The sequence below is a fragment of the Schistocerca americana genome, chromosome 2, assembly GCF_021461395.2.
Source record: "Schistocerca americana isolate TAMUIC-IGC-003095 chromosome 2, iqSchAmer2.1, whole genome shotgun sequence".
Classification (NCBI taxonomy): Eukaryota; Metazoa; Arthropoda; class Insecta; order Orthoptera; family Acrididae; genus Schistocerca; species Schistocerca americana.
The window spans coordinates 552,680,661-552,704,829 of NC_060120.1; the positions used below are offsets into that span (position 1 = coordinate 552,680,661).

Here is a 24,169-nt window from a genome sequence, read left to right on the forward strand (position 1 = left end):
AAAAAGTGAGAAACAGAGTGTACAGAACATAATTATTGAAAGAAGAGACAGATTAGTTGGGCATCTTCTATGGCATGGGACAGTTAATTTAGCTTTTAAAGGACCTAATACTGGAAAATTTACATGGGGAGACAAATTCTAGACATATTATTATGACACTGTGTATAGAAGGTATGCAGAGATGAAAAGATACCACAGAATATAAATAAATGGAGGACATTATCAAATCAGTTAAAACTATAGCATCTCTTGGGAGATGGGTGACAGAGACTAATAAACTGCTTTTTATGTCAGGAGAGTAGCTGATATCAAATTGTGATATGAAATTAAAGCTGCTTGTCATATCAGAAAATGATAATAATAATAATAATAATAATAATAATAATAATAGTGGAAAGACACACCAATGGTGGTCCAAAGCTCTGGAACTTTGTCTGGCAAGTGACAGTTAAGGAGAAGCTGGAGGCATATTGATCTTGTTAAAAATCCTTGGTCAATCTGGCTCTGCATGGTCACATCTTTTAAAGCCCCCATCCATGTCTAAAGGTCAACCAGATCAATAGTAAATACTTCTCAGACCAACAATGATAGGTTGAAACATTTTATAGAAGATATTTAGGTAATTAAACCAGGAAGCTGGGAAGGTTTACTGAAACAGAGCAACTGGGAAGGTTTACTAAAACACAAATAAAGTGTATGGATATGTCAATATTAAAATGAAAGTAAATATGGTGAAATGAAATTCATGAATAAGTAAAACAGAAAGAACAAAAGTGTGAATAAATGGAAAAAGTGACCACAACAAGTAGTTAAATAGGGAAATGAATAATAATAATAATAATAATAATAATAAATGTGAGAATTTAAAAATAACAACATGCTGTAATACAGAAAAAAAATTGTACTAAACTCTTGAAAGCCAATAAGATGTTTATGAACAAAATAATTGTCAAGTGTCATTTAGTTGCTTTAAACGTGAAAGTGAAAGATTCATGATAAATAATAATGAAAATTGTAAAATGCATGTTAAGTATCTCAGATGACAAATTAATAAAATGTAAAATGAAAATTTGGAACTTCAAGAGATCTATTACAATCTAGTACCTTCTGCAACAAAAACTGGAGCTGTAATCCAGGTACTAAAGAACAACAGGCAAATTTGAAAGGGGTGGGTGAGTAAGGGGAAGGAGGGATAGTGGGGGTATTAAATGCCTAGGGCAGGGAGATAAGGGAAGGGAGGGAAGTCAGGTGTCTGTCTTTCAGTGGTAGAGGCAAAATGAGATTAAATAATGTAAAAAGACCAAAACTGGGTAAGCAAGGTATGGGGTGAAAGATAGACAGCAAGAAAGTAATATTGTGCCTAGCACAGTTTATGGCCAACCTGACACAGAAGAACAAAAAACACGTTGGTGGAACAGTTTCCACATGTGCAGTTAAGAGGTACTGGCATAGGATGGGAGGGAATCCAAATGGCACGAGTAATAAAGCAACAGTAAAGTCATTGATGTTTTAGTATTATCGGAAACAGAGTGGTCAAATTTTCTTGTATTAATTTATTTGGCTAGACAGTTGAGCATATCAAGCCCACATAAAGTTCTGCAGCACTGCTGGTACATGCTGTAGCTGTTTTCATATATGGCCATACTTTTGATTAGGTATTGAATATATGCAACAGGAGTTCATTGGGAGGTTGTATGTGAGTGATGTTACAGATCTTGCACACAGGCAGATAGATCATTCACATGGGAATTACCCTTGAGGTATAGAATTTGGGATGAGGGGTGGGACTGGGGTCCACTAAGATAGTGCGTAGTTTGGATGGGTGATGGAATACTAGTACTTTGAGAATGAGCATAGAATTCTGTGTAGCATATCTCTCATATCAAGGCACAAGAGGTAGCTGAAGCTCTGGCAAAGGATATGAACGAGTTTTTCAAGGTCATGGGGGAGAGGAGTACAAATCAGTGCCAGGTACAATGGGTTTGTTCATGTCACAATAAGAAATGGCAACAGAAATTTATTTCTGGAGCGACTAGGTACAGTCGGTCCATATATAGTCTGGTAAAGTAATTGGCTTATTTCAATACTTTTGCTTCCCACTGGAGATGTGGCACCTGCCAGTGCCTAGGCTGTAAGTGAAGGATTTTTAATGTGAGATGGATGCCAGAAGACAAATGAAGTACAACTGGCAGATGATGCATTTTATATGATCAGAAGGTTTCATGGGGACATCTAGAGGCTAGAAATCAACATCTGGAAAGGTAGGCCATTGAATGCAGTAGGTTTGGGAAGATGTTAGGTCCACTGAGAAAAGAGCAAAGGCTGTCCTTACCACGGGTCAATATCATAAAGATTCCATTAGTGAGTTTGAGTAAGACATAGGACTTAAGGGATTGAGTTCAGATGGCTCTTAAACAGGATGCATAGGAAAGTGCTGCACGAATACCAAAATCAAAGGAAAATCCAGGATGGAATAATGACAGTATTATGGAAAAGTTAGATTGCTACTCACCATATAGTGGAGATGCTGAGTCGCAGACAGGCACAACAAAAGGCCTTCTTCTGCATTAGACAACATACAAACACATATCCATGCAAGTGCAATGCACACCCACATATATGACCACTCAACTATGGCTGAGGAAGTTTCCGTAGGAGCATTGTGGTCATGCAAGTGAGAGTCGTGTTTGTGTGGATGTATATGTGAATGTCATCTAATGTAGAAGAAGGCCTTTTGGCTGAAAACTTAACTTAGTAGCAGTATTTTTGTTGTGCCTGTCTGCAATTCAGCTTCTTCACTATATAGCTAGTAGCAATCTACCCTTTTTGTAATATTGTCAGTATGAGTATAAAAGGCAGATCGGCACACTTTCCTGTAAATTTCGCTTCCAAAGGACGAAATACTTATGGGTCCAATTGTGCTTCATGAAAAGGATTTTAAAGAAAGTGGTGGCTGTGGTGTAGGGTCAGTGCTTGGAAAGTGTGTCTTCCATTACAGCAATGCCAAAGGCATGGGCGATGTTCACGTACAATGATACAGCACCAACAGTGGCAGGATTCTAGTGGTAATACGATAGGAACTTATAAGATGTAAATGATGAAGTTATTAATGTGTTGTATACAGAAAATGGAACTTCAGACACCAACATGGAGATGCTGGTCATAAATGGCAGAGGAAGTCTCTGTAGGAGCCTTGTAGCCAGGCATGATCAAGTGATCAATGGAACTGTTTTTGTGGACTTTTGGGAGCAGATGAAAGATGGATTTATAGGGGTTTACATTCAGGTGAAAAGTTTAGGAATGGACCTATTATTCTGAAGAGGCTCTGAAGCATCCTAGTGGTAAGATTTGTAAACATAGGTGTTGGAGAGCTGCTTAAGATCATCACATAGTCACTGTGGTCCTGGCATCATCAGTGGGATGAATGATAAGGTCAGGATTTGTTTTTATTTGTAAATGGCTGTTTGTCCCACACATAATTTACAAAATCATACAAGATCAAGAAATAAACTTTGAGCAAATTTGGAAGACTGGAAACATCCCAGAAGTAAGGAATGTAGCCCTCACATACGCACAGCACAAGAAGGGCAATACAGAAATGTCAACAATTATGGAAGCGTATTCCTTTTGCCTGTTGCTTATGAAGTCTCAGCAAAAATCCTGTTGAAGCTTATTATGGGAATGTCGAGGATGGCCCAAAAGACTAAATCTTGTTCAGAACAGATATTCAAACTGTAGTCCACAATTAATCACAAGCTACCAAACATAAACATTTATAGATTTAGAAAAGACTCTTGTGACCAAATGACAACAGAATTCTGAGTTAAATGTAAATTAGAAGATCTTGCCGATAAAACTCCTAGAGACAATTTTACAAGAACTTGTGTGTGTCAGCTTATCCATTGGTCTGCACTTCTACATGGTGAATGGTTGTTTTTACTCAGTCCGTTATTTCTTTTCCACCAGAATTTTCCATCATCATAGCAGAGAAATACAATGTAATATTTATGTACTATGATTTAAACTAAGACATTGATCCTAATATTAAAATATATGGAATAACACAGTCCATAAAAAATAAATCATAAACTCTAACAGTATTTTCTGTGTACCTCAATATATTAGCACGATTCTCAAGTACACAAGTGTTCGTAATGCAACTCACAGCTCTCCCAAAGAAAAAAAATATATTGTAGTAATCTGAATTTACTACATAGAACATATCATTTACCTTAATTCTAGTGAAAATTGCAAGTCCTTTGTAAAAAGAAAGAAGATCAGATGCACTCAAAGCAAGTAATTACTCTGTTCAAGGAACAAACAGTTCGAAATATCTCTAATAATACGACTTTATACAAACCTCTCCACATCCAAAAATGGTATTGACTTGATAACCATCCAGTAATCTTTCTGATGTGAATAATTGGATTCTTTTGGTGTCTCACGTCCTTCCAGATCCAAGTCAAATAAGAAATGGCAGTTTTCAATGTCAAACTGAAAATATAAATTGTTTTAAACATTTTATTACAAAACATGTTTGCTAAATAATAAAAGAAATGGTCTTACAAAGGCTATTAAGTAAAAATCACTAGTGTTTGTGAAAAACTTTTATCATTCTAACTAATTGAACAACTCACTACTATTTTAAAAAAAAAAAAAAAAAAAAAAAAAAAAAAAAAAAAAAAAAAACGTACCTTGATCCATGAATTGTGACTTCTTAATTTCTTACAGAAAACTATTCGTGAAATTCAGAAAGATGGTTGCAGTTTTCTTGAAATGTCCACTAATTCACAGTGATCGAGACCTCTGCAACAGTGTCGAATGAGTTGAACGAATCAGAGCAGAGTCTGGCTGACACCCTCCTCTGTATATATCCAATCACTTGAACAGTATTCCAGACTACATTTGTTGAACAATTGTTTAAAAACAAACTCTGTCAGAGATAAGCCAGAGCTTTCCAGGCTTTTATTTTTGACTCCAGATCATATTGCCTGCTATGCTACATGTACAGTTCCAACAGTAGTTTGTTTAACCTGTAGTAGAATCTACAACTTTCTCATGCCCCATATGATGAGCTTGCACAATTTTTTCTTGGCTTTGGAGCCACCTGCCCTTTATGACAGTAATTTAAAAAAAAATAACAGTAGAACTCATCATATCAATTAAGGTAAAACATAAAAAACAGTGAGCCCGCTGTGATTTCATCCATTCTATTACATGTTTGTTTCTCATGAAATCATCAGTCCAGTTACACATACAGCTACAGACATCATATGAAGTCTTTCCTTTGGAAGGCATTATCGGGCAATCAACACCCGATGATGCTGATTGCCTCATTATGCCTTCCAAAGAAAAGATGATGGTTAAAGACTTACTCTAGAGTTTTCCATTCATTACAGCCTTTGGCTATGTATATTCATGTCCTTTCTGGATGTTTTCCATTATCATCTATCCACCTTCCATTAGGACACAGCCACAGTCTTTAATTATCTCCTATGATCCACAAAAGAACTTCCTTGGCATACCTATCATCGATTTACCTGGCAACATGTCATCCTTATCAATAACTCATTTCCTTTATGTTTACAATTATGCCTTCCACCTCAGTCTGTTCCCTGATCGATTTGTTTGTTTCCCTGTCTCTCCCAATAATCTTCAAGGTGCATCTCTCCAGTTACCACTCACCAGCCTTCAGGTTTTAGATGATTTTTTTGCACTGAAGTTACATGTCTTCATGCGAAAGATCAGAAAAGATAGTAAATTTTCCTTTTCAATTACAGGTACATGAGAAGCTTGGATACAAAAGCACTCCAGGGCATTTTTACACTTCTGTTTATTACTTTTCCTATCCACCGAGTTATTGTCTTCAACCACACTCAGCATAAAAGATCAGTTCCATGACTTTATTAGTAATTTGTGCTATTATCTTTTTCATAGTTTGTTTATATCACTTTGTCCTGGTCTCACTGTAATTGATTTTTAGACAGGTGTGCAACATTGCTCTACGAAGTTCTTTCGTTCAGTTATCTACAGTAGAGGGGAAACTGTACAATGCCATCAGTAAAACTGAAATGATTTAGACATGTTCCATTAACAAATATTCCTTACTTGTTTTCCCACTTTAATGGCCCGTAAGTAACCTCTGTTACAGCTGATAACAATCCAGGTGATATGCAATCTCCTTGCTAGACTCCTCTTTCCAATTTCAATTTACCACAATCCTGGTGAATTCTAATGTTAGCTGCAGCACTGACAATATACTCTTTGGTATACTGACACAGGCTGCATCAGTCAGATTTAGTTGAAACTGAGAAAAAAAATTTACTCAAAATCCCTGGCAATGTTGTAATTCATACTCACTGGTCTGGTCTATAATATTGTTCATAATCTGTAAATGGTCCACAGCATAACACCTACTTCCAGTCAGCTTGTTGCTTTGCTTGATTAGAATCTATTGTTTTTTTATAAGCAGCTGATGATTTTGTATATTTAGGAGGCTGACAGGTCTAGTTTACAGCATCATTTGTATTTAGCAGAAATGCCTTCTTCTACAGACATTCTATGCATAACATTATATGTGCCTTCTATAAAATACCACATCCACCTTTAACCACTTCTGCCAGAAGAAAGAACCACTGGCTCTGAAATCTTGTAAAAGTTAAACTTTTTTGTGTGTGTGTTCTCCTGCCGCCACTTGGTGAGTAGATTTTTTACTATCCATTTACATTATACTGTCAAATTTAATTCAGGGGCAGATGTGACATAAGAGTGTAAAGGTGCCTGTACTTGCCACCAGTTGTACAATGTAAATTTAATCTTAGCCAAAATGATACCCCAAGTAAACAAAGATATTTACTTACATATCTTGACGGTTCTTCTTTATTCATATCATTCATAAATTCAGGTATTATGGATGTTGCATTGTGAGCACTGCTGTATGGTTTTGGCAGCTGGCCTCTAAATTCAGATTTCAGGAACTGCAAATTCCAGCTGCAATTAAAATGTGACATAAATACCCATGTGACAATAGTCTACTTACATATCAAACTACAGTGTGTTTAGAATTACAAGTGTTAAATTTTTACTTTTACATAGCTGATCTTCCAGAAATGTACCAAAAACCAAACTATTTATGTAACATACCACATTATAGTCTGTCTTTTCAAGTACACACAGAGTTTTCACAACGAGAATTTGGAATACATCAGAAAGTTCTAAGTCATGGTATTGTTCATACATCTTCTCAAATGCTTGCATTCAGCAACATTTGTTCTACATGTAATTGTTACTTTTGGTGAAAAAATGATTAAAACTTTACTTGCTTGTGCACTTACATTCATCGACGTCATATGGAATAATCTTCTGGGGTATTTCTCACAGAGACACAAAGACTACCAGTCATTTCCTTCCCTTTCCTGTTCCACTCACAAGAAGAGTGAGAGAGAACTGACTGTCTATATGCCACCTCAAGAGCCATAATCTCTCTAATATTACCTTCATAGTCCTTGTATGAACTGTAAATTGGCAGCAGTAGAACTGTTCTGCAGTAAGCGTCAAATGTCAGTTCTCTAAATTTTCTGAAAAATCTTCCTCAAAAACAACATCGCCTTCCTTCCACTGACTCCCATTTGAGTTCCCAGAGCATTTCTGTAATACTTCATGTTGTTTGAATCCACCGGTGACAAATCTAGCAGCCTGCCTCTGAATTGCTTTGATGTCTTCCTTTAATATGACCGGATGCAGATCCCAAACACACTAACAGTACACAACAATGCGTGACAGTAGTGTCCTTATATGCAGTCTCCTTTACAGATAAACTACACTTTCCTAAAATTCTCTCAATATACTGAAGTCAATGATTTGCCTTTGCTACTACAATCCTCACATGCTTTGCAATGTTATGCTTAGATCTTTAAACAACTTTACTGTGTCCAGTAGCACACTACTAATGCTGTACTCAAACATCATGGGTTATTTTTCCTACTTATCTAAATTAACTTAAATTTTTCTAGATTTAGAGCTGGTCACCATTCATCACACTAATTAGAATTTCTGCCTAAGTTATCGTGTACCCGTTACAGTCACTCAACCACGACACTTTCCTTTTCCTCCACACCACAGCATCATCAGTGAACAGCCGCAGACTGCTCTTTATCCTGTCTGCCAGATCATTTACATATATAGAAAATAACAGTGGTCCTATCAAACTTCTCTAGAGCAATCCAGGTGACAGCCTTATCTCTAATGAACACTCACTGTCAAGGACAACATACTGGGTTCTATTACTTAAAAAGTCTTCGTGCCGCTCACATACCAGTAAACCTAATCTGTATGCTTGTACCTTCATTAACAGTCGGCAGCATGGCACCGTGTCAAATGCTTTATGGAAATCTAGGACAATAGACTTTGCCTGTCGCCCTTCATCCATGGTTTGCAGCATCTCATATGAGAAAAGGGCAAGCTAAGTTTCACACTAGTGATGCTTTCTAAAACTGTGCTGATTTTGGACAGAGGCTCTTCCTTCTCAAGAAAATTTATTATATTCAAACTGGGAATATGTTGTATTGGGAATCTAGGAAACCTGCTTTCTCGGATCGCTACACAACAATTCAAGCAAATCGTATTAATGATTTTTATTACAGAAAATAAATGACAATACTTAACTCTGAGAAATACAGATGTGTTGGAAGCAAAGGGTGACATGCAAAATAAACCATGTTCTTCAGTATATGCAATTCCTAAGTAGCTGGTCTTGAAGTGCCTAATCTTGATGCTGCTATAGAAGTGGGCCACAACCAGTTGGCACGGCACTTATGTCCTCTTCGAATAGAGGTTGCTGCCATTGCGTTGTCGTCCTGGCGAGGGGTCGGTCAGCGTGCAATTGGCTGACGTCTTCTTCACAGCCGTCTCTACTCTCTCATTTCCGACTGGCACGCTGGCACTTGACTTTATGCCATAACAGAATATGTTAAGGGATTCTGCAGCAAACATGTTAAAAATATTAGTTTGTAATTTTTCATGTCCATTATTTACCCTTCTTATATGCATGAGTCACCTGCACTTTTTTCCAGTCACTTGGGACTTTACACTGGGCAAGAAATTTGCAATAAATGCAAACTAAGTAAGGGGCCAATGGTATAGAGTACACTGTGTAAAACTGAACTGGGATTCCATCAGGGATGGACCTGGAAAGTTATTTGTTTTGAACTCTTTCAGTTGTTTCTCTACACCAGGGATGATTATTACCATGTCCTCCATACAGGAGTCTATGTGATGGTCTAACAACGGTATATTTGTATGATTCTCTTGCATGAACATTTTCTTAACTACGAAATTTAAAGTTTCAGCTTTACTTTTGCTATCTTGTAACCTTCTACCGCCACATCAAAATGGCGAACTAGTCACTGGGTAGGAGCCTTAGAACCATTTAATGATTTTACGTAGAACCAGAATTTTCTCAGGTTCTCGGTGAGACCTTTTGCTAAGGTATGACAGTGGTAGTTGTAGTAAGCTTCGCACATTGATCTTCCTACACACACAAATTTTTATTAACTTCCACCTGTCCTCACTTGTGCATTCTCTTTTGAATCGAGAGATTTTTCGAATTTCGTTGTTAAACAATAGTAGTCTTTTTCATCCTTAATCCACTTACTCGGCACATACTTCTCCAGAGAATGATTTATAATCCATTTACACTCTGCCCATAATTCCTCTATGTCCATCATACTGCAAGCAAATGATGTTGGTTCATTGTCTAAGTGCAATACCAACAACTATCTATCTGCTCTTTCTAGCAGAAATACTCTCCCAGCCTTTATTATTGATTTATTAATTTTAGTAATCTAAGTCACTAAGGTGACATCATGGTTACTAACCCCTGTCTCTATACTGATGCTGTCAATTAGGTCATGCCTGTTAGTAGCTATGAGGTATAAAATATTTCTGTTGCATTTGGGCTGTTGAACTAGCTGATCAAGACATTTTTTGGAAAATGTGTTCAAAAGAACTTTGCAACACGGTCTGTCTGTGCCCCCTGCAATGAATCCGCAGACGTCCTAATCTATACTTGGTAGGTTAAAGTCAATTCCAACTAATATGGCATGATCTGAGTATTTCCACACTACTGATTGTAGGCTCTCTGTCAATGACTCTAAAAACTTCACAGTGGAATCAGGTGGCCAGTCAAAACATTCAGTCATTAACTTCATTTCACCTAGAACTGTTATATGTGACCAGATAACTTCACCGTCACATTCAAATTTGACATCAGTAGAGACAATATTTTTTCAGCTGCAATAAACACACCTCCTCCTATGATGTACAAGCTGTGTTTTCGATATATGTTCCATAAATCGCTAAATGTTTCAAAATTTCCACTTGGGGTCTTCATTTCCAACAGTAGTACACATAACAACAAAGTTCAAATAAATGTCGTCATACTTTGAATTTTCATCTATTCTTTTAGGACTGCATGATACATTTGAAATATCACGCTTTGCACTTACACTGGAAACTTTGTCCATGCTGACAGAGAAACACAAACCACAGAACATAAACAACATTTAAAAATTATATATATTCAATGAAACTAACCTTCAAACTACGTGTTACTGAATAAAAACAAGTGAATCGCATTATGCAATTCAACTGCCATCTACCAAGCTGCCATAGAGAAATAATTATTTGCTGGCTCACTAGATATCACTGCTAGTGTACATGTTGTTCCTTTATTCAGAAAGCAAATAAACCAAATAACTGTTTTGACGAAAGCACTGCTGAACTGCCACTGGAAGGCTGTGACACCCCTAAGAGCCATGTCGTACAGTTTGAAAGCCCTTGCATTAATCTTAGTATAACTCTTATGATACATAAATCTGCTGAATGTGGCATAAATTATTAGTCTTTTAACCCTGCTGTACAAATAACAGATAATTTGACAAACGCAGAGCCTGAATGATTTGATCCCTCTGTTATTTTTATAACAAATGACTATAATTTTCATCAAATTGTAAAAAAAACAGGGGGCAGTTCTTACTTATTGTCTGGCAGAAAGAAGCTGGATGGGTAACGATACCACTCCTTTCCAACACAAACATTTATGGTAGTGTCAGAAGGAATCCTTTTTTCTGCATTGAGACTATTCAGCTCCAAGAAAATATCTATGGGCGCGTGGTAACCTGTAACAAAGAATGGAGTACACAAGATTGACAAAAATAATAAAGTGATAAAAACTGAATACGAAATTATTGAAGCTGGTTTCAAAAATAATGGGTCTCCTATGTTTTAGAAACAAAAAGAAAGCATGTCACTTCTCAAAAATAATTACAACTGTGATGTTACAAACTCTTGGCTATTGGGACTGATGTTTTGGCCCTCTTGCTGAGGCCTTCTTCAATGAACTGACTGTAGAAAGGCTGAAATGTTGGATAAAAAGATTCTATATGAATGACACAGCACAAATAACCTAGAATTTTTAACATGGTCGACAATGGCCATGAGGACTCCATTCTTTGGTTATTTAATTGTTTATCGGAATTAAACAACATACAATATACTTTAATAACTATACCATTTTTATCTACTGGTATCTCACATCAAAACTACGATAATTACAAAATAATTTAGGTAGAAATAATCATAAAAATTGACATTCAATGTGCAATAAATTCTTTTCAGCAGAGAAGTCTATAAGCATAAGTAACATAGGTTCAGAGGTATTCATCTTGAGATTGAAAATTCTTGCGTCCACAGTTACTTACATGTAAATTTGCTTTTGCACCAGTTTTGCCTTGAGCAAACACAATTTTTTCTTCTTTTTATCCAGATATATATTGCTGAAAGACTGCATCATCAGTGTTTTTTTATTTCTATCAAATAACAGGAAACATTGCTTTTTTACTGTCTGTACCTATACAAAATCAGCATTTAAGAAAATATTCACAAACTGAAATAGAATTTTTTTAAAATATCTAGATAACGCATATTGGGGTTTATGTAGCTTCCTGCACTTTTCAGTACTGCTGTTATTCTACTTCTGTTAATCAGCTTCAGCTAGAGAGATCTTAACACACAAAATTTATTTAATATAAAAAATTACCCCTGGAATGTCAAATTGTTGTGATTTACATTATTTTAATCCATATTTAAGATTGTGTTTCTCACAACGCGGTCTTCTCTGTGTAACTGCACTTGTAACTTGCACTGTCTCACTGTTCAGTATATATGACAACAAGATAGTGAATAGTTGAATACGAGGGTTGTTTTTTAAGTAAGAGCCGTTCGCGCGTATAGTCCCGTAGTTCACGCGGACGCCGCAACAAGCCACCACGCCACTTGCCGGCATCCTTCCCGTTCACACTGATGCAAGTTGCAGCTCTGTAGCTGACGTTTACGCATTGCTGTGCTACTTTATAATGTTTATGATTATTGAATCGCCCGCCACGTGTGAGATACCGTCAGTGATACGTTTTTTGACTGCAGAAATTCATCGTCAGTTAACAGAAGTTTATGGCTTGAATGCAATGAGTGAAGGTAAAGTGTGTCAATGGGTTAGAGAGTTTAAAAATGGCCATCAAAACGTGATGAAGAATGCTCAGGCCGGCCCTCTGTGATCACTGATGATTTGGTGGCTGCAGTCGAAATAAAGATTCGTGAGGACAGAAGATTCACAATTTCCACTCTTTCTTTGGAATTTCCACAAGTTTCAAGATCGGTTTTATACAAAATTGTGTCTGAAAACATAAACTTTAAGAGACTGTGTTCTCAGTGGGTACCCAGACTCCTCACAGAGGACCACAAAGGGAAGAGATTTGCCACTTCATTGGACTTTTTGATTTGTTAGGAGGAAGAAGGGGATGACATGTTGAGTCAAATTGTCACTGGAGATGAAACATGGGTATCCCATATCACTCCCGAAAGCAAGTGACAATCGATGGAATGGCGACACACAACCTCACCTATCAAGGTCAAAGCCAAACAGACACTGTCAAAGTGCAAGATTATGGCAACTGTGTTCTGGGACCGGCGCGGTGTTTTGCTAGTGGACATTATGCCACGAGGAACGACAATCAACTCAGATGCCTACTGTGCAACTCTAAAGAAGCTCCGCAGAGCAATTCAAAACAAAAGGCGCGGCATGCTGACAAAAGGAGTTTTGCTCCTGCACAATAACGCTAGGCCTCACACCTCTCAAAAGACTCGGGATTTGATTGATTCTTTTGGCTGGGAAGTTTTGAACCACGCACCATACAGCCCCGACCTTGCTCCTAGCGATTTTCACCTTTTCCGGTACCTGAAACACCATCTTGGCGGGCAGCGCTTCAATGACGACAATGAAGTGAAAGCGGCCGTGAACTCTTGGCTGTCGGAGCAGGCGGCCGAATTCTTTGAAGAGGGAATTAAAAACTTAGTTGTACGGTATGACAAGTGCTTAAATAAACAAGGCAACTATGTAGAAAAATAAGTAAAAGTGTGTAGAATCAGAAAATAAAAGTTTTTTTACAAAAGTATTTGTATCTTTAAAAAAAAATAAAAACAGCCCTTACTTAAAAAACAATCCTCGTATCTTCTAGGCAAGAGTTCTGATCTTAAGACTTTGCCTCAATTGTCTCAAAGAATTGTCAGATGACCCAAACTGAAAACTCTCGCCAAGACGATATTCAACCATTCATCACCTTATTTTCATACCTGGAGAACAGTGAGACAGTGCAAGTTACAAGTGCAGTTTCACTGAAGAGATAATGTTGAAAGCAACACAGTCTTTTAAAATAGAGTAAAATGATGTAAACCACAATAGTTTAACATTCCAGGAGTAATTTTCAACACAAATAAGCTTTTTATACAGTACAGTGTCAATAATTTGAGGTGAATGGGACTGGAATCACCTAGAACTATTGAAAACTCTGAAATTTATGTAGGAGAAAGAAATAAAGCAATGTTGAAAAGAACATGGTATATCATTTCAACTGTTTTTGCACTAATGGTGTGTGATGTAGACTGCATTTGCTTCAAGTTTTATGTCCAGTCTACCTGCAGTCTCATATCATAATTGATATGACTTCATTTTTGCATGGTTTAGTTTTCAAAACAGAGCTTCTTCACAACATTTCCCATAACATTAAACTCTGTATATTACTGAAAAATTTGCAGAGATGACAGTATGCAAAAATACATAATGAATGCATATAGCACCTGTTAAATATTCCTGACCAGATCCTGCTAACAGATGAATCAGTGTGTAGTAGTTAGTAACATCAGGGACATAGAATGTTCAAATCAAACTGCTGATAAAAAGCTTGAAATTTAGAAATGTTATACTATGCAATTATTTTGTTAATCACAGCAGGTATGTTATTACCACTGTATTGAACCATTGTGATTTGAATGTACAGGATGCTAGAAAACTATTTACATCATTTCCTAGTTTGTGTTTCACATGTTGACTGATTAAGTACTTTTAATGTAGGTATTGGATTGAAAATGTTTGATTAATAATATCTGGTCACCTATTAGCGGATGTTAATATGGGGTGGACCTCAACAGCTTGAACTCTGCTGGGGATACTTTCAATGAAGTGCCTGATTGTCGTATATGAACGGTAGCCCATTCTTCCTTAAGAACCAAATCCAGAGAAAGTAGTGAAGTCGCATGCTGGGGTCTGGAGTGAAGTTTACATTCTAACTTGTTCCATAGGTGTTCCACTGTGTTCAGGTCAGGACTCTGGTGGGCTTTCCACAAACCATTGTCACATATATGCTGCTTTACGATAGGATGCATTGCCATTCTGCTACAATCAGTCACTGTCTCTGTGTTCATATCCTTCTGCACTTTGTGTTTTCTTGGGCGCAGTGGGAGAACCACGCCCTAACTATTAAAAACACCCCCCTGCTCTTACACCACCTCCTCTGTACTTCACTGTTTGCATTACACATGGTGGCAGGTAATGTTTTCCAGGTATTCTCCAAACCAAAACCCTACCATAGGATTTCCACAGGTTATAGTGAGATTCATAAATCTACATCACGCAATTCACCTCATCCATTGCCCAGTGGCATCACTCTTTACACCAGCTCAAATGTGCTTAGCGTTCATTACAGAAATGTACGGCTTATGAGGAGCAACTCAATCATGGTGCTCTATTCTTTTTAATTCATTATGCACAGTCATCGTGCTAGCTGAACTGATGGTAGCACTCACAAGTGATTCCTTATGATGATTACATGCTATTATTTTTTAAATGTCTGTCAGTCTCTATCCACTGGTACATGAGGTCATCATGGTCTTGGTTTAAGTATGGTTGTTCCTTCAATTTCCTTTTCACACAATGTCCCTGATGGATTTGTCATTCAGCTGACATTCAATGAGCAGTCCACATTCTAAGTCTCTGAGCTGAGACTGTTATTGCTTCTCTACTGACACAACAATATTCCCTGTTCCTTTTATAAAGGCGATCTGCCTGTTGTGACATCTAGTGGTGAAACCCACATTACACAGAGATGTCCAAATACTTCTGATCAGATACTAAGCATTTGAAACTAGTCACCGTTAACTTGAATGTGACCACAACTAAGGTAGAAAATTAAAGATGTAATAAGATACGTATTAAGTATTAGGAGAGACTTGCTTATACCACTGCATCAAACTTGCCCATCTATATTTCATAAAGAAGTCAATCTATATGATAAAACAAAAACCCCTATGAAACAAAAACGAGGGAAGATTAAGGTTTGAAATTGGGGTCATCAGAAGCAGACCGTAATGTTATAACAGCCAGGGAAGGATATTGGTAATGTTCTTTGCAAAGGAACCATTGCAGTATCTGATATAAGTAAACTATGTAAATGTGAATATGGGTGGCCAGGAATAGATTTTAACATCTGCAAGCCTTGTTCTTTAACCACATAATAGAATTTTACACAAGGAATATAAGAAACATACCTGTGATGAAAAAATGATTCTACTGATGAGGCCCTTGTATACTAAACAACATCAGACTCACTCGACGTTTAGTGAGATATCACCCTTTTGGTTACATATATATGGAAAATGTAATGGTACCACAACAAAAATTTTATAATTCTGGCAAATATCAAACAATAAAGTTACCATAAAGTTTAAAATCCTTAACTGGGAAATAAACCAACATCAATGATGATATGCCCCCACCCTGTATACCATTGTCATTAAATCTGCAATTTATTTATAATTTTTCATTTTAATATTCTCTTGTATGTTAGAGCACAATTCACTGTGGCCCACATGCTGGGTAGGACTGTCACTTCAGCAAAGACTAAAGCGAGCTACCAGGTGTTTAGCTGCATAGTTGTTTCCATTTCTGCACAATATTTCAATGACCGACCTGGCCATCTTCTTCGGGTGCCATGAGTTTTGCTAGTATGTGTATTCAATGCCTGGACTCCAACCAGACTGTGAGGTATTGTCGGTCTCATGCTGCTATTTATAGCCGAGTTCGATTCCCAATTACCACTGCGCCCTTTGATGCTCTTTTGTTTTGCAGATCATGCACTGATACTCCATAAACAAAAATTCCCCCCATGTTTCCCAACTCTGGTGGATGTGACGGTCAGCGAAATTTTAATGAACTGAGTGCCGGACCCCAAGTGCAGGCACAGTGGACATTGGGAATTGAACTCAGCTATAAACAGCAACACGAGACCAATAACTGCTCACAGACTGGTTGGAGTCCAGTCCAGTGAGTGCAGATAATAGAAAAATTCACAGCACCTGAAGAAGATGGCCAGATCAGTTGTCAAAATATTGAAAATGGAAAAAAAACTTGGCTGAACACTCAGAAGCTCACTATTAATCACTCACAGTGAGAAAACCTGAGAGGCAAGAAACCATTTCACATAATCTAAGATTAATGAGTATAATGTAGTTATTTAAAACTCAATGTCTATTTTATTAGTTTCCTAATACTAAATGCAGCGAATCTCCTCCACCTCCTGGACTTAACAAAACAGAAACTGAGGTCAATTGCATCACATTTAGCTATATTCATTATTGAATCAGACATATTCTTCACACTGAAACTTGCAACATTAATCACTGTAAGAAATTCAATGCCAAGTAACTACGATAAACTATATAGACCGGTCATATGGCAGAAAGTGCACATCACAAGCAGATGGCTCATTGACTTCACAAGTGGTTTTTGAGGTATTTACATTATTGTTTTTATATGAGAGAGAAATCATGTCACTACTATCATGTAGATCATCAAACAAGTCCAATCATTATTTAATGTTTTTCTTTTATTTATAATTTTTCATTTTAATATTCTCTTGTATGTTAGAGCACAATTCACTGTGGCCCACATGCTGGGTAGGACTGTCACTTCAGCAAAGGTTGTTTGTTCTTGTGGAAAGTGATCTGCTATGCACTACTACGCACCCATTCTTGATAGACAATAGGGAGTGTGGGAGAGAAATACCTTGTTAACCGCTAGCCGCCACATGGAGCTTCAGTTCCACGCTGGTTTCTCTCTCTCTCTCTCTCTCTCTCTTGCCCTGACTTTCAGCCAGCAATGTGATTCCTTTCCTACTCCTTTTTTTTTTTTCCTGACACTGAAATTAAAATCATCTTATGACCACTATGACTGGCTAACGACTTCACACACAACCTTGGGCGAGGCTATTTGCATTCTGAACAAGCTACAAAGCCTCTTTTTTTCATAAAGATTTACACCAAATAATGCTGTAACTTTTCCTCCTACAAATTAGTGCCCACACAGATGATTTTTGCCTGTTTCCCACTATGGCAGTCTTGAATATTGACATGACACTGTGATTATTCATTACTGAATTTCTTTTAGTAGAGCCAATCAGTTTCATTGTCAGCCTTCACAAATAAAATGCCCTTTTTGGACACAAATTCTGGCAGGGCACAAGTTGTTAGCATTCCCCCCAAAGGATGCCCTCACAATGCTTATCCTGACGAGGCCCCTCTGCACTTGCATGAACTTTTGTAGTAGTGGGATACTGGAACCTTAAATCTGCTCACCAGAAATGTTCTTGGTAATCTCCCAAGTGCATGTAAGAAGAGGCACTTACTGAGCTGAAATTATTCACAGAGGAGTAAGTGTTAACACATGTTAAGATAATTTTGGAACATAAGAAGTACTAATTCCATGTGGAACAGTGGTGGCCAGTGTACAACAGAAACAATACACATTGATCAGTTTCAGATAGAAGAAATATAGTCTCAGAAAAAAACTGAGGACACATCATTGTGTTAGAAGACACAAAAAGCAATCCATAATGACAGAAGCTGAAGTAATTAATTAAAACTTGTGCCAAGGCTGGGACTTGAACCCAGGTCTCCTGCTTACCAGGCAGATGTGCTATCCACTACACCACCCTGGCATTGTGCCTAACATTTGTTGTTGTTGTTGTTGTGGTTTTCAGTCCTGAGATTGGTTTGATGCAGCTCTCCATGCTAATCTATCCTGTGCAAGCTCCTTCATCTCCCAGTACCTACTGCAACCTACATCCTTCTGAATCTGCTTAGTGTATTCATCTCTTGGTCTCCCTCTACAATTTTTACCCTCCACACTGCCCTCCAATGCTAAATTTGTGATCCCTTGATGCCTCAGGACATGTCCTACCAATCGATCCCTTCTTCTAGTCAAGTTGTGTCACAAACTTCTCTTCTCCCCAATCCTATTCAGTACCTCCTCATTAGTTACGTGATCTACCCACCTAATCTTCAACATTCTTCTGTAGCACCACATTTCGAAAGCTTCTATTCTCTTCTTGTCCAAACTATTAATTACCCATGTTTCACTTCCATACATGGCTACACTCCATACATATACTTTCAGAAACGGCTTCCTGACACTTAAATTCATACTCGATGTTAACAAATTTCTCTTCTTCAGAAACGCTTTCCTTTCCATTGACAGTCTACATTTTATATCCTCTCTACTTCGACCATCATCAGTTATTTTGCTCCCCAAATAGCAAAACTCCTTTACTACTTTAAGTGTCTCATTTCCTAATCTAATTCCCTCAGCATCACCCGACTTAATTCGACTACATTCCATTATCCTTGTTTTGCTTTTGTTGATGTTCATCTTATATCCTCCTTTCAAGACACTGTCCCTTCCATTCAACTGCTCTTCCAAGTCCTTTGCTGTCTCTGACAGAATTACAGTGTCATCGGCAAACCTCAAAGTTTTTATTTCTTCTCCCTGGATTTTAATACATACTCCAAATTTTTCTTTTGTTTCCTTTACTTTCATTATTAAACCTGCTCCTGCATTACCCCTATTTGATTTTGTATTTATAACCCTGTATTCACCTGACCAGAAGTCTTGTTCCTCCTGCCACCGAACTTCACTAATTCCCACTATATGCCTAACATAGCTGAACATATTATCCTAGCCCAATGCCCTCCCTAACACAAACTTTGATTCATGCCACAGCCCATCTTGATTTTACTGAGTTAAATCATCAGTATTGCTGAATAAAATGTAACTCCAGTCCATGATGAATCAAAATACGTTGCTAAACACTGAAGCACTTGCAACCACATTGCCCACCAAAAATAAAATGTGAGAGAAATTAATGCATTTGTAGGAGCAGAACAGTAACCCTTTGTAGCCAGTGTTGGAGAAATCTGCATGGTTATTTGAAGAAAGGCAATATTTATCTGCCATGGACTTGACACAGCACAAAATGCTGACTGAGGATGCATACCTGAAACCTCAGAGGCCTTACCGAATCCCCTCACATGTGTAGCATACGACAGCAGTTAGATGCAGGAATAATTCAGTTTTCCTGTAGCTCGTGGGCATCAGCACTGTCATGGTGTCTAAAAAGAGTAGCAATGGGGAAAAATATTATTGCCTGCACTGATACACAAATGGGAAATCAAGTTAGGACACCTGACACTTATGCATTGCCCTGTGTCAATGAAATGCTCTACCACTTGGGTAACTGCAAGTATTTTACTACGTTAGATATGAGGTCACATTACTATCAGATACCCATAGCCCATCCGAAGAGACCCAACATGATATTTGTCATTCCTTCCAGGCTGTATGAATACCTTAGAACAGTTTCCACACTAAAAACTGCACCTGCTACTTCTTAGTGGTTTAGAGCCTTGCCACTGAACCCTACTATTTATATGTTATACCTTGATATCATCAGTGTCTTGTCTTGGTCAATCGAGGAACATGTAGAATGGCTATGGAGAATACTGTCATGTTTCACAATGTGGAAACCAGAGCTTAAAACTAAAGGAATGTCACTCATTTGCAATGTGAAGTGCAATGCCTCGACCACATTATAAGTTCCATTACATGTTCTGCAGGTGTTAAACCTGATCTACATCTCTCAAAAGCCATTGGTAACAGACCTACACTGAGGAGGGGACCTTTAATCATTTCTAGGTCTTGCAAATCACTATTACATATTTGTGCAACATCACTTTAATTAAATTATTGAAAAAAGAACTACCTTTCTATTGGACCACTTAATACGACATGGACAAGCAGCAAATTATAGATGTTTTGACAAAATTTCTTATCTGGACTTGCGAAAAACTGTTCATTGTGTCATGTGATTATATTGTAAGTCATGAAACCTATTGGTGATGCTCGATAAAGCAGAAACTAAGAACAGTACTATTGAGAAGGAGCTGCTAGCTATGGTATAAAGTGTACTTTGAGTGCTACCTTTATGACAATCATTTCACGGTAGTCACTCACTAGTACAGCTTATAAATTTACTACTATGGCTAATAAATTTAAAAGACCCAAGTAGCTGACTGATACGACATAAGTGTAGTAAACAACTTCAAACTGTCGATGGGCTATTACAAAAGCCCATGTGTTGCAAGAGGACACTGTGCTTGAAGCTGAACTGGAAGAGGTACAGGAAAAACAGGAGGAATGCTAACAAGTTGCGGCTTGCTGGAATTTGTGTCCAAAGAAAATATTATAAATTGTAAAAGCCCACAATGAAACTAATTGGTTACACCATAAGTGCTTCAGTGATGAATAATCATGAAGTATCATGATAGCTGTCCAAAATGAGAAGCAGATAACAATCACATGAGTGGACACTAAATAATGGTGGAAAAGTTGACAGGATGACACTGAAGGTTATATCTGCAACTGTATTCCTTGTGCACACCACACACAACATACTAAGCCTGAAATTCCACTGCAAATACTACCTGAGACTCCCAGACCATATGAAATAGTAGCTTTAGACATCCTAGAACCATTTTCACAGAGACAGTAACAAAATACATATACATTATCAATCACTGTTTTCTTCTCACATTTCCTATTCTTGGACCCAACTGCTGACATAACAGAAAAAAAATTGTGGCAAAAGCATTCATTATGCATTTGGTTGTATCTTTTGGAAGTCCTAACAAGATACTAACAGATCCAAGGATAAATCTTCATTACTCAATCAAGTTTGTAAACGTTTTAGAATAAAGAACTAGAGGACAATATCTTTTCAACCTAAAGTGAATGGAAGGATTTAACTCGCAAACAGAACCATAAATAAAATGCTTTCCTAAGTCAATAAATCCACAATGATTGGGATGGATATTTGCCCTACACTATGTCTGCCTACAACAGTCAAACCCAAGAGTCAACTGAACATACCTCCTACAAGATTGTGTAAGGTCAGAAAATGAGTTCCCCATTCGAGATAGGAAATTTACTGGTAGGTGAAGGCAAAGTATTAGCATGGAGACTTAAAACTACATGGAGGAAAGTGCAACAGAAATTGCTAAGCAAGTAAACAGGAGCAATAAAGGTGTAATTTTGCTAATCTGTTGACAGGGTGACTGGGATCTACTGAGAAATCCTGCATTTAAAAAGGAAAAAAACTATGAAATTCTTCCCATCTTACGAGTCACCATACCATATTTTTCGACTCTTATCACCCACGAATGCTGAGTTACAACAATCCGATTGCACTGTGACCACATATTTCGAAAGGCTATAGCCATACTGCAATCATCTGCCATCACCATCAGCTGTCAGTACCTACAAACTTACAAGATATTAAATGTAAAAAAAAAGTTTCTGCTTCAGGCATTCCATCAATAAGCTTTGTGCTCTCAGCACTCATATGGACTTTGATCAAGGGATAGAAGCTTTCCTTCAATCCATGTTTTGCTGAAATTATCACACTATTGTGGGCTCTGCAGCAGACAACCCACACCTGACATCAATTACAACTGCAATGGGATCACTGAGATGGACTGTGCATCAGTGGAAATATATCATCTGCTCAGATGAATCATGTTTCTTGTTATGGCAGATAATTGACTGTGTTCAGATATGCCATCATCCAGGCGAATGACTGCTCGAAACATGGTGCACGACACACACAGGCTGGTGGGGCCAGTATTATGCTATTGGGGACATTCACCTGGGCTTCTGTGGGATCTTTCGTAGCAATCAAAGGTGCCATGGCAGCTGTGGACTACTTCGATATTATTGTGGACTATCTGGATCACTTCATGGTCATTGTCTTCGCCGATGGCAGTGGCATCTTCCAACAGGATAACTGTTGATGTCAAAATATTAGAATCATGCTAAGGTGGTTTGAGGAGCATGACAGAAAACTCATGTTGATGTCATGATCAACAAATTCACCTGATCTGACCCCAATGGTACCCATCTGGGATGTTATTGGGCACCAAGTTCTGGCACAGTTACATGAAATGTGTGGCCTATGTATAGATATCTAGTGACACATATCTCCAGAAATCCACCAAGAACTCATCAAATCCATGTCATGAAGAATAACTGCTGAATTAAGTTCTGAAGTCCAACCAACACGCTATTAAGCAGTGGTCACAATGTTTTAGCTTACCACTGTAAATGGAGAAAAAGGATAGCTATGGTGAGCAACATTGTCATAATTTTGTAGAGGCCTGGTCTGAGACCCCTACTGTTGCTGGGATAAAAGGGTGTGGAGTGCAGTGGATCAGGCCAGTCAGTATGCTGGGTGCCAATGATACAACATTAACAGAAAAAGAACTTTTTACATTAAAGTTTACAATCAGTTCTTCTCTGTTGCAGTGCTCAGGACAGCAGCAGTGCATGCACTGTCTCAGAACGTGCTGCTGATGTCTCACTGATTCGGAGGATATCACCCGGCAGGCTGTGCTGACAACCAGCGTAGCTTGTACAGCAGGCATTGGTATCCAGGACAGTGACCACATTATTACCAGAGCACTCTCATAGACTTTGAATCGGTCTGCTGGGGTAACCTCTCAGCAGCTCTGCACAGTATGGAGATGGACAACAGCATAGTCTGATGGCATGCCAAACACCATGAGTTTGTCTCAGGAACCAGGACGTAGAAATCTCCAAGTCTTCTCATCAGTTGACAGTGCACAGCAAATGAGTTCAGCAGACCACATGGGTAGCAGTCTCGAAGGCGGAAGTCATCTTGGCAATTGGTAACAGCAAATCAGAGAGTTGGCCTCACAGATGGTCTCCTACGACGTAAAGATGTCAAGGCTCAGAAGCCTGAGTATTTATTATTGCTCATCGAAGGGAATGACGTTATGCCTAGCCAGTGATGACTGATTATGGCCTACTTTTCCAGGCTCATCAGTAGTCTTCACCACCCCTCTATCTCGCAAGAATGGTTTTCAGGACTTCAGTTTGTTGCCTTTCCACCAGATCAACAGGCCGATTGGTGTTCTTGTGAAACTTTTATTCTCTGTTGGAAAATCATGCTGCACTGTTAGAAAAAAACATTGTCTTCTCCTCATTCAGGACATGTTGCTAAGTTATACTTCTGGCTTCTCACTCGCACGAGGTGAGGCAATATCTTACAGGTTTGTTCTGCTGTTCACATTGTTTGCTTTCTACCGTTTTGTCATTTTTACTGTGACACAGGGCACTGGACTGTTTTGCTTTGACTTGGTGCTGATTGGAGAGGACTTTGAGAAAATTTTACATCTGGACATAACACATTTCTGCTGTGTGACAATTTTCAAAATACATATGGGGTGAAACCCAGCATAAAATAAATATTTAACTTTGTAAATATTTAACTTTGCATGTGATTTATATATCACTGCTCAATCTACTTCTGAGCACAATAGCAATATTGTGATGATTACTGAATAAACAGGGATGTCTGATTAATGTAGGGTA

The 24,169-nt window shown here is 38.0% G+C and overlaps 1 protein-coding gene and 1 non-coding gene across 5 annotated transcripts in view; both read right to left on the reverse strand.

Moving 5' to 3' along the window:
- Positions 1–24,169, reverse strand: part of LOC124594865 (alpha-1,2-mannosyltransferase ALG9) — a 154,312-nt gene that overhangs the window by 50,169 nt on the left and 79,974 nt on the right. For all 4 annotated transcript variants that reach the window (XR_006978161.1, XR_006978162.1, XM_047133333.1 and 1 more), the window contains exons 10-12: positions 11,036–11,177; positions 6,861–6,990; positions 4,361–4,494 (exon numbers count right to left, since the gene is read on the reverse strand). Coding sequence is in view for 2 of the 4 variants with exons in the window: in XM_047133333.1 (XP_046989289.1) it covers positions 4,361–4,494; positions 6,861–6,990; positions 11,036–11,177 (406 nt within the window). In the remaining 2 variants the exon portion in view is untranslated. The remainder of the gene's footprint in view (positions 1–4,360; positions 4,495–6,860; positions 6,991–11,035; positions 11,178–24,169) is intronic.
- Trnat-ggu lies at positions 18,312–18,383 on the reverse strand. Its single transcript has one exon. It is a non-coding gene; the product is annotated as a tRNA-Thr (tRNA).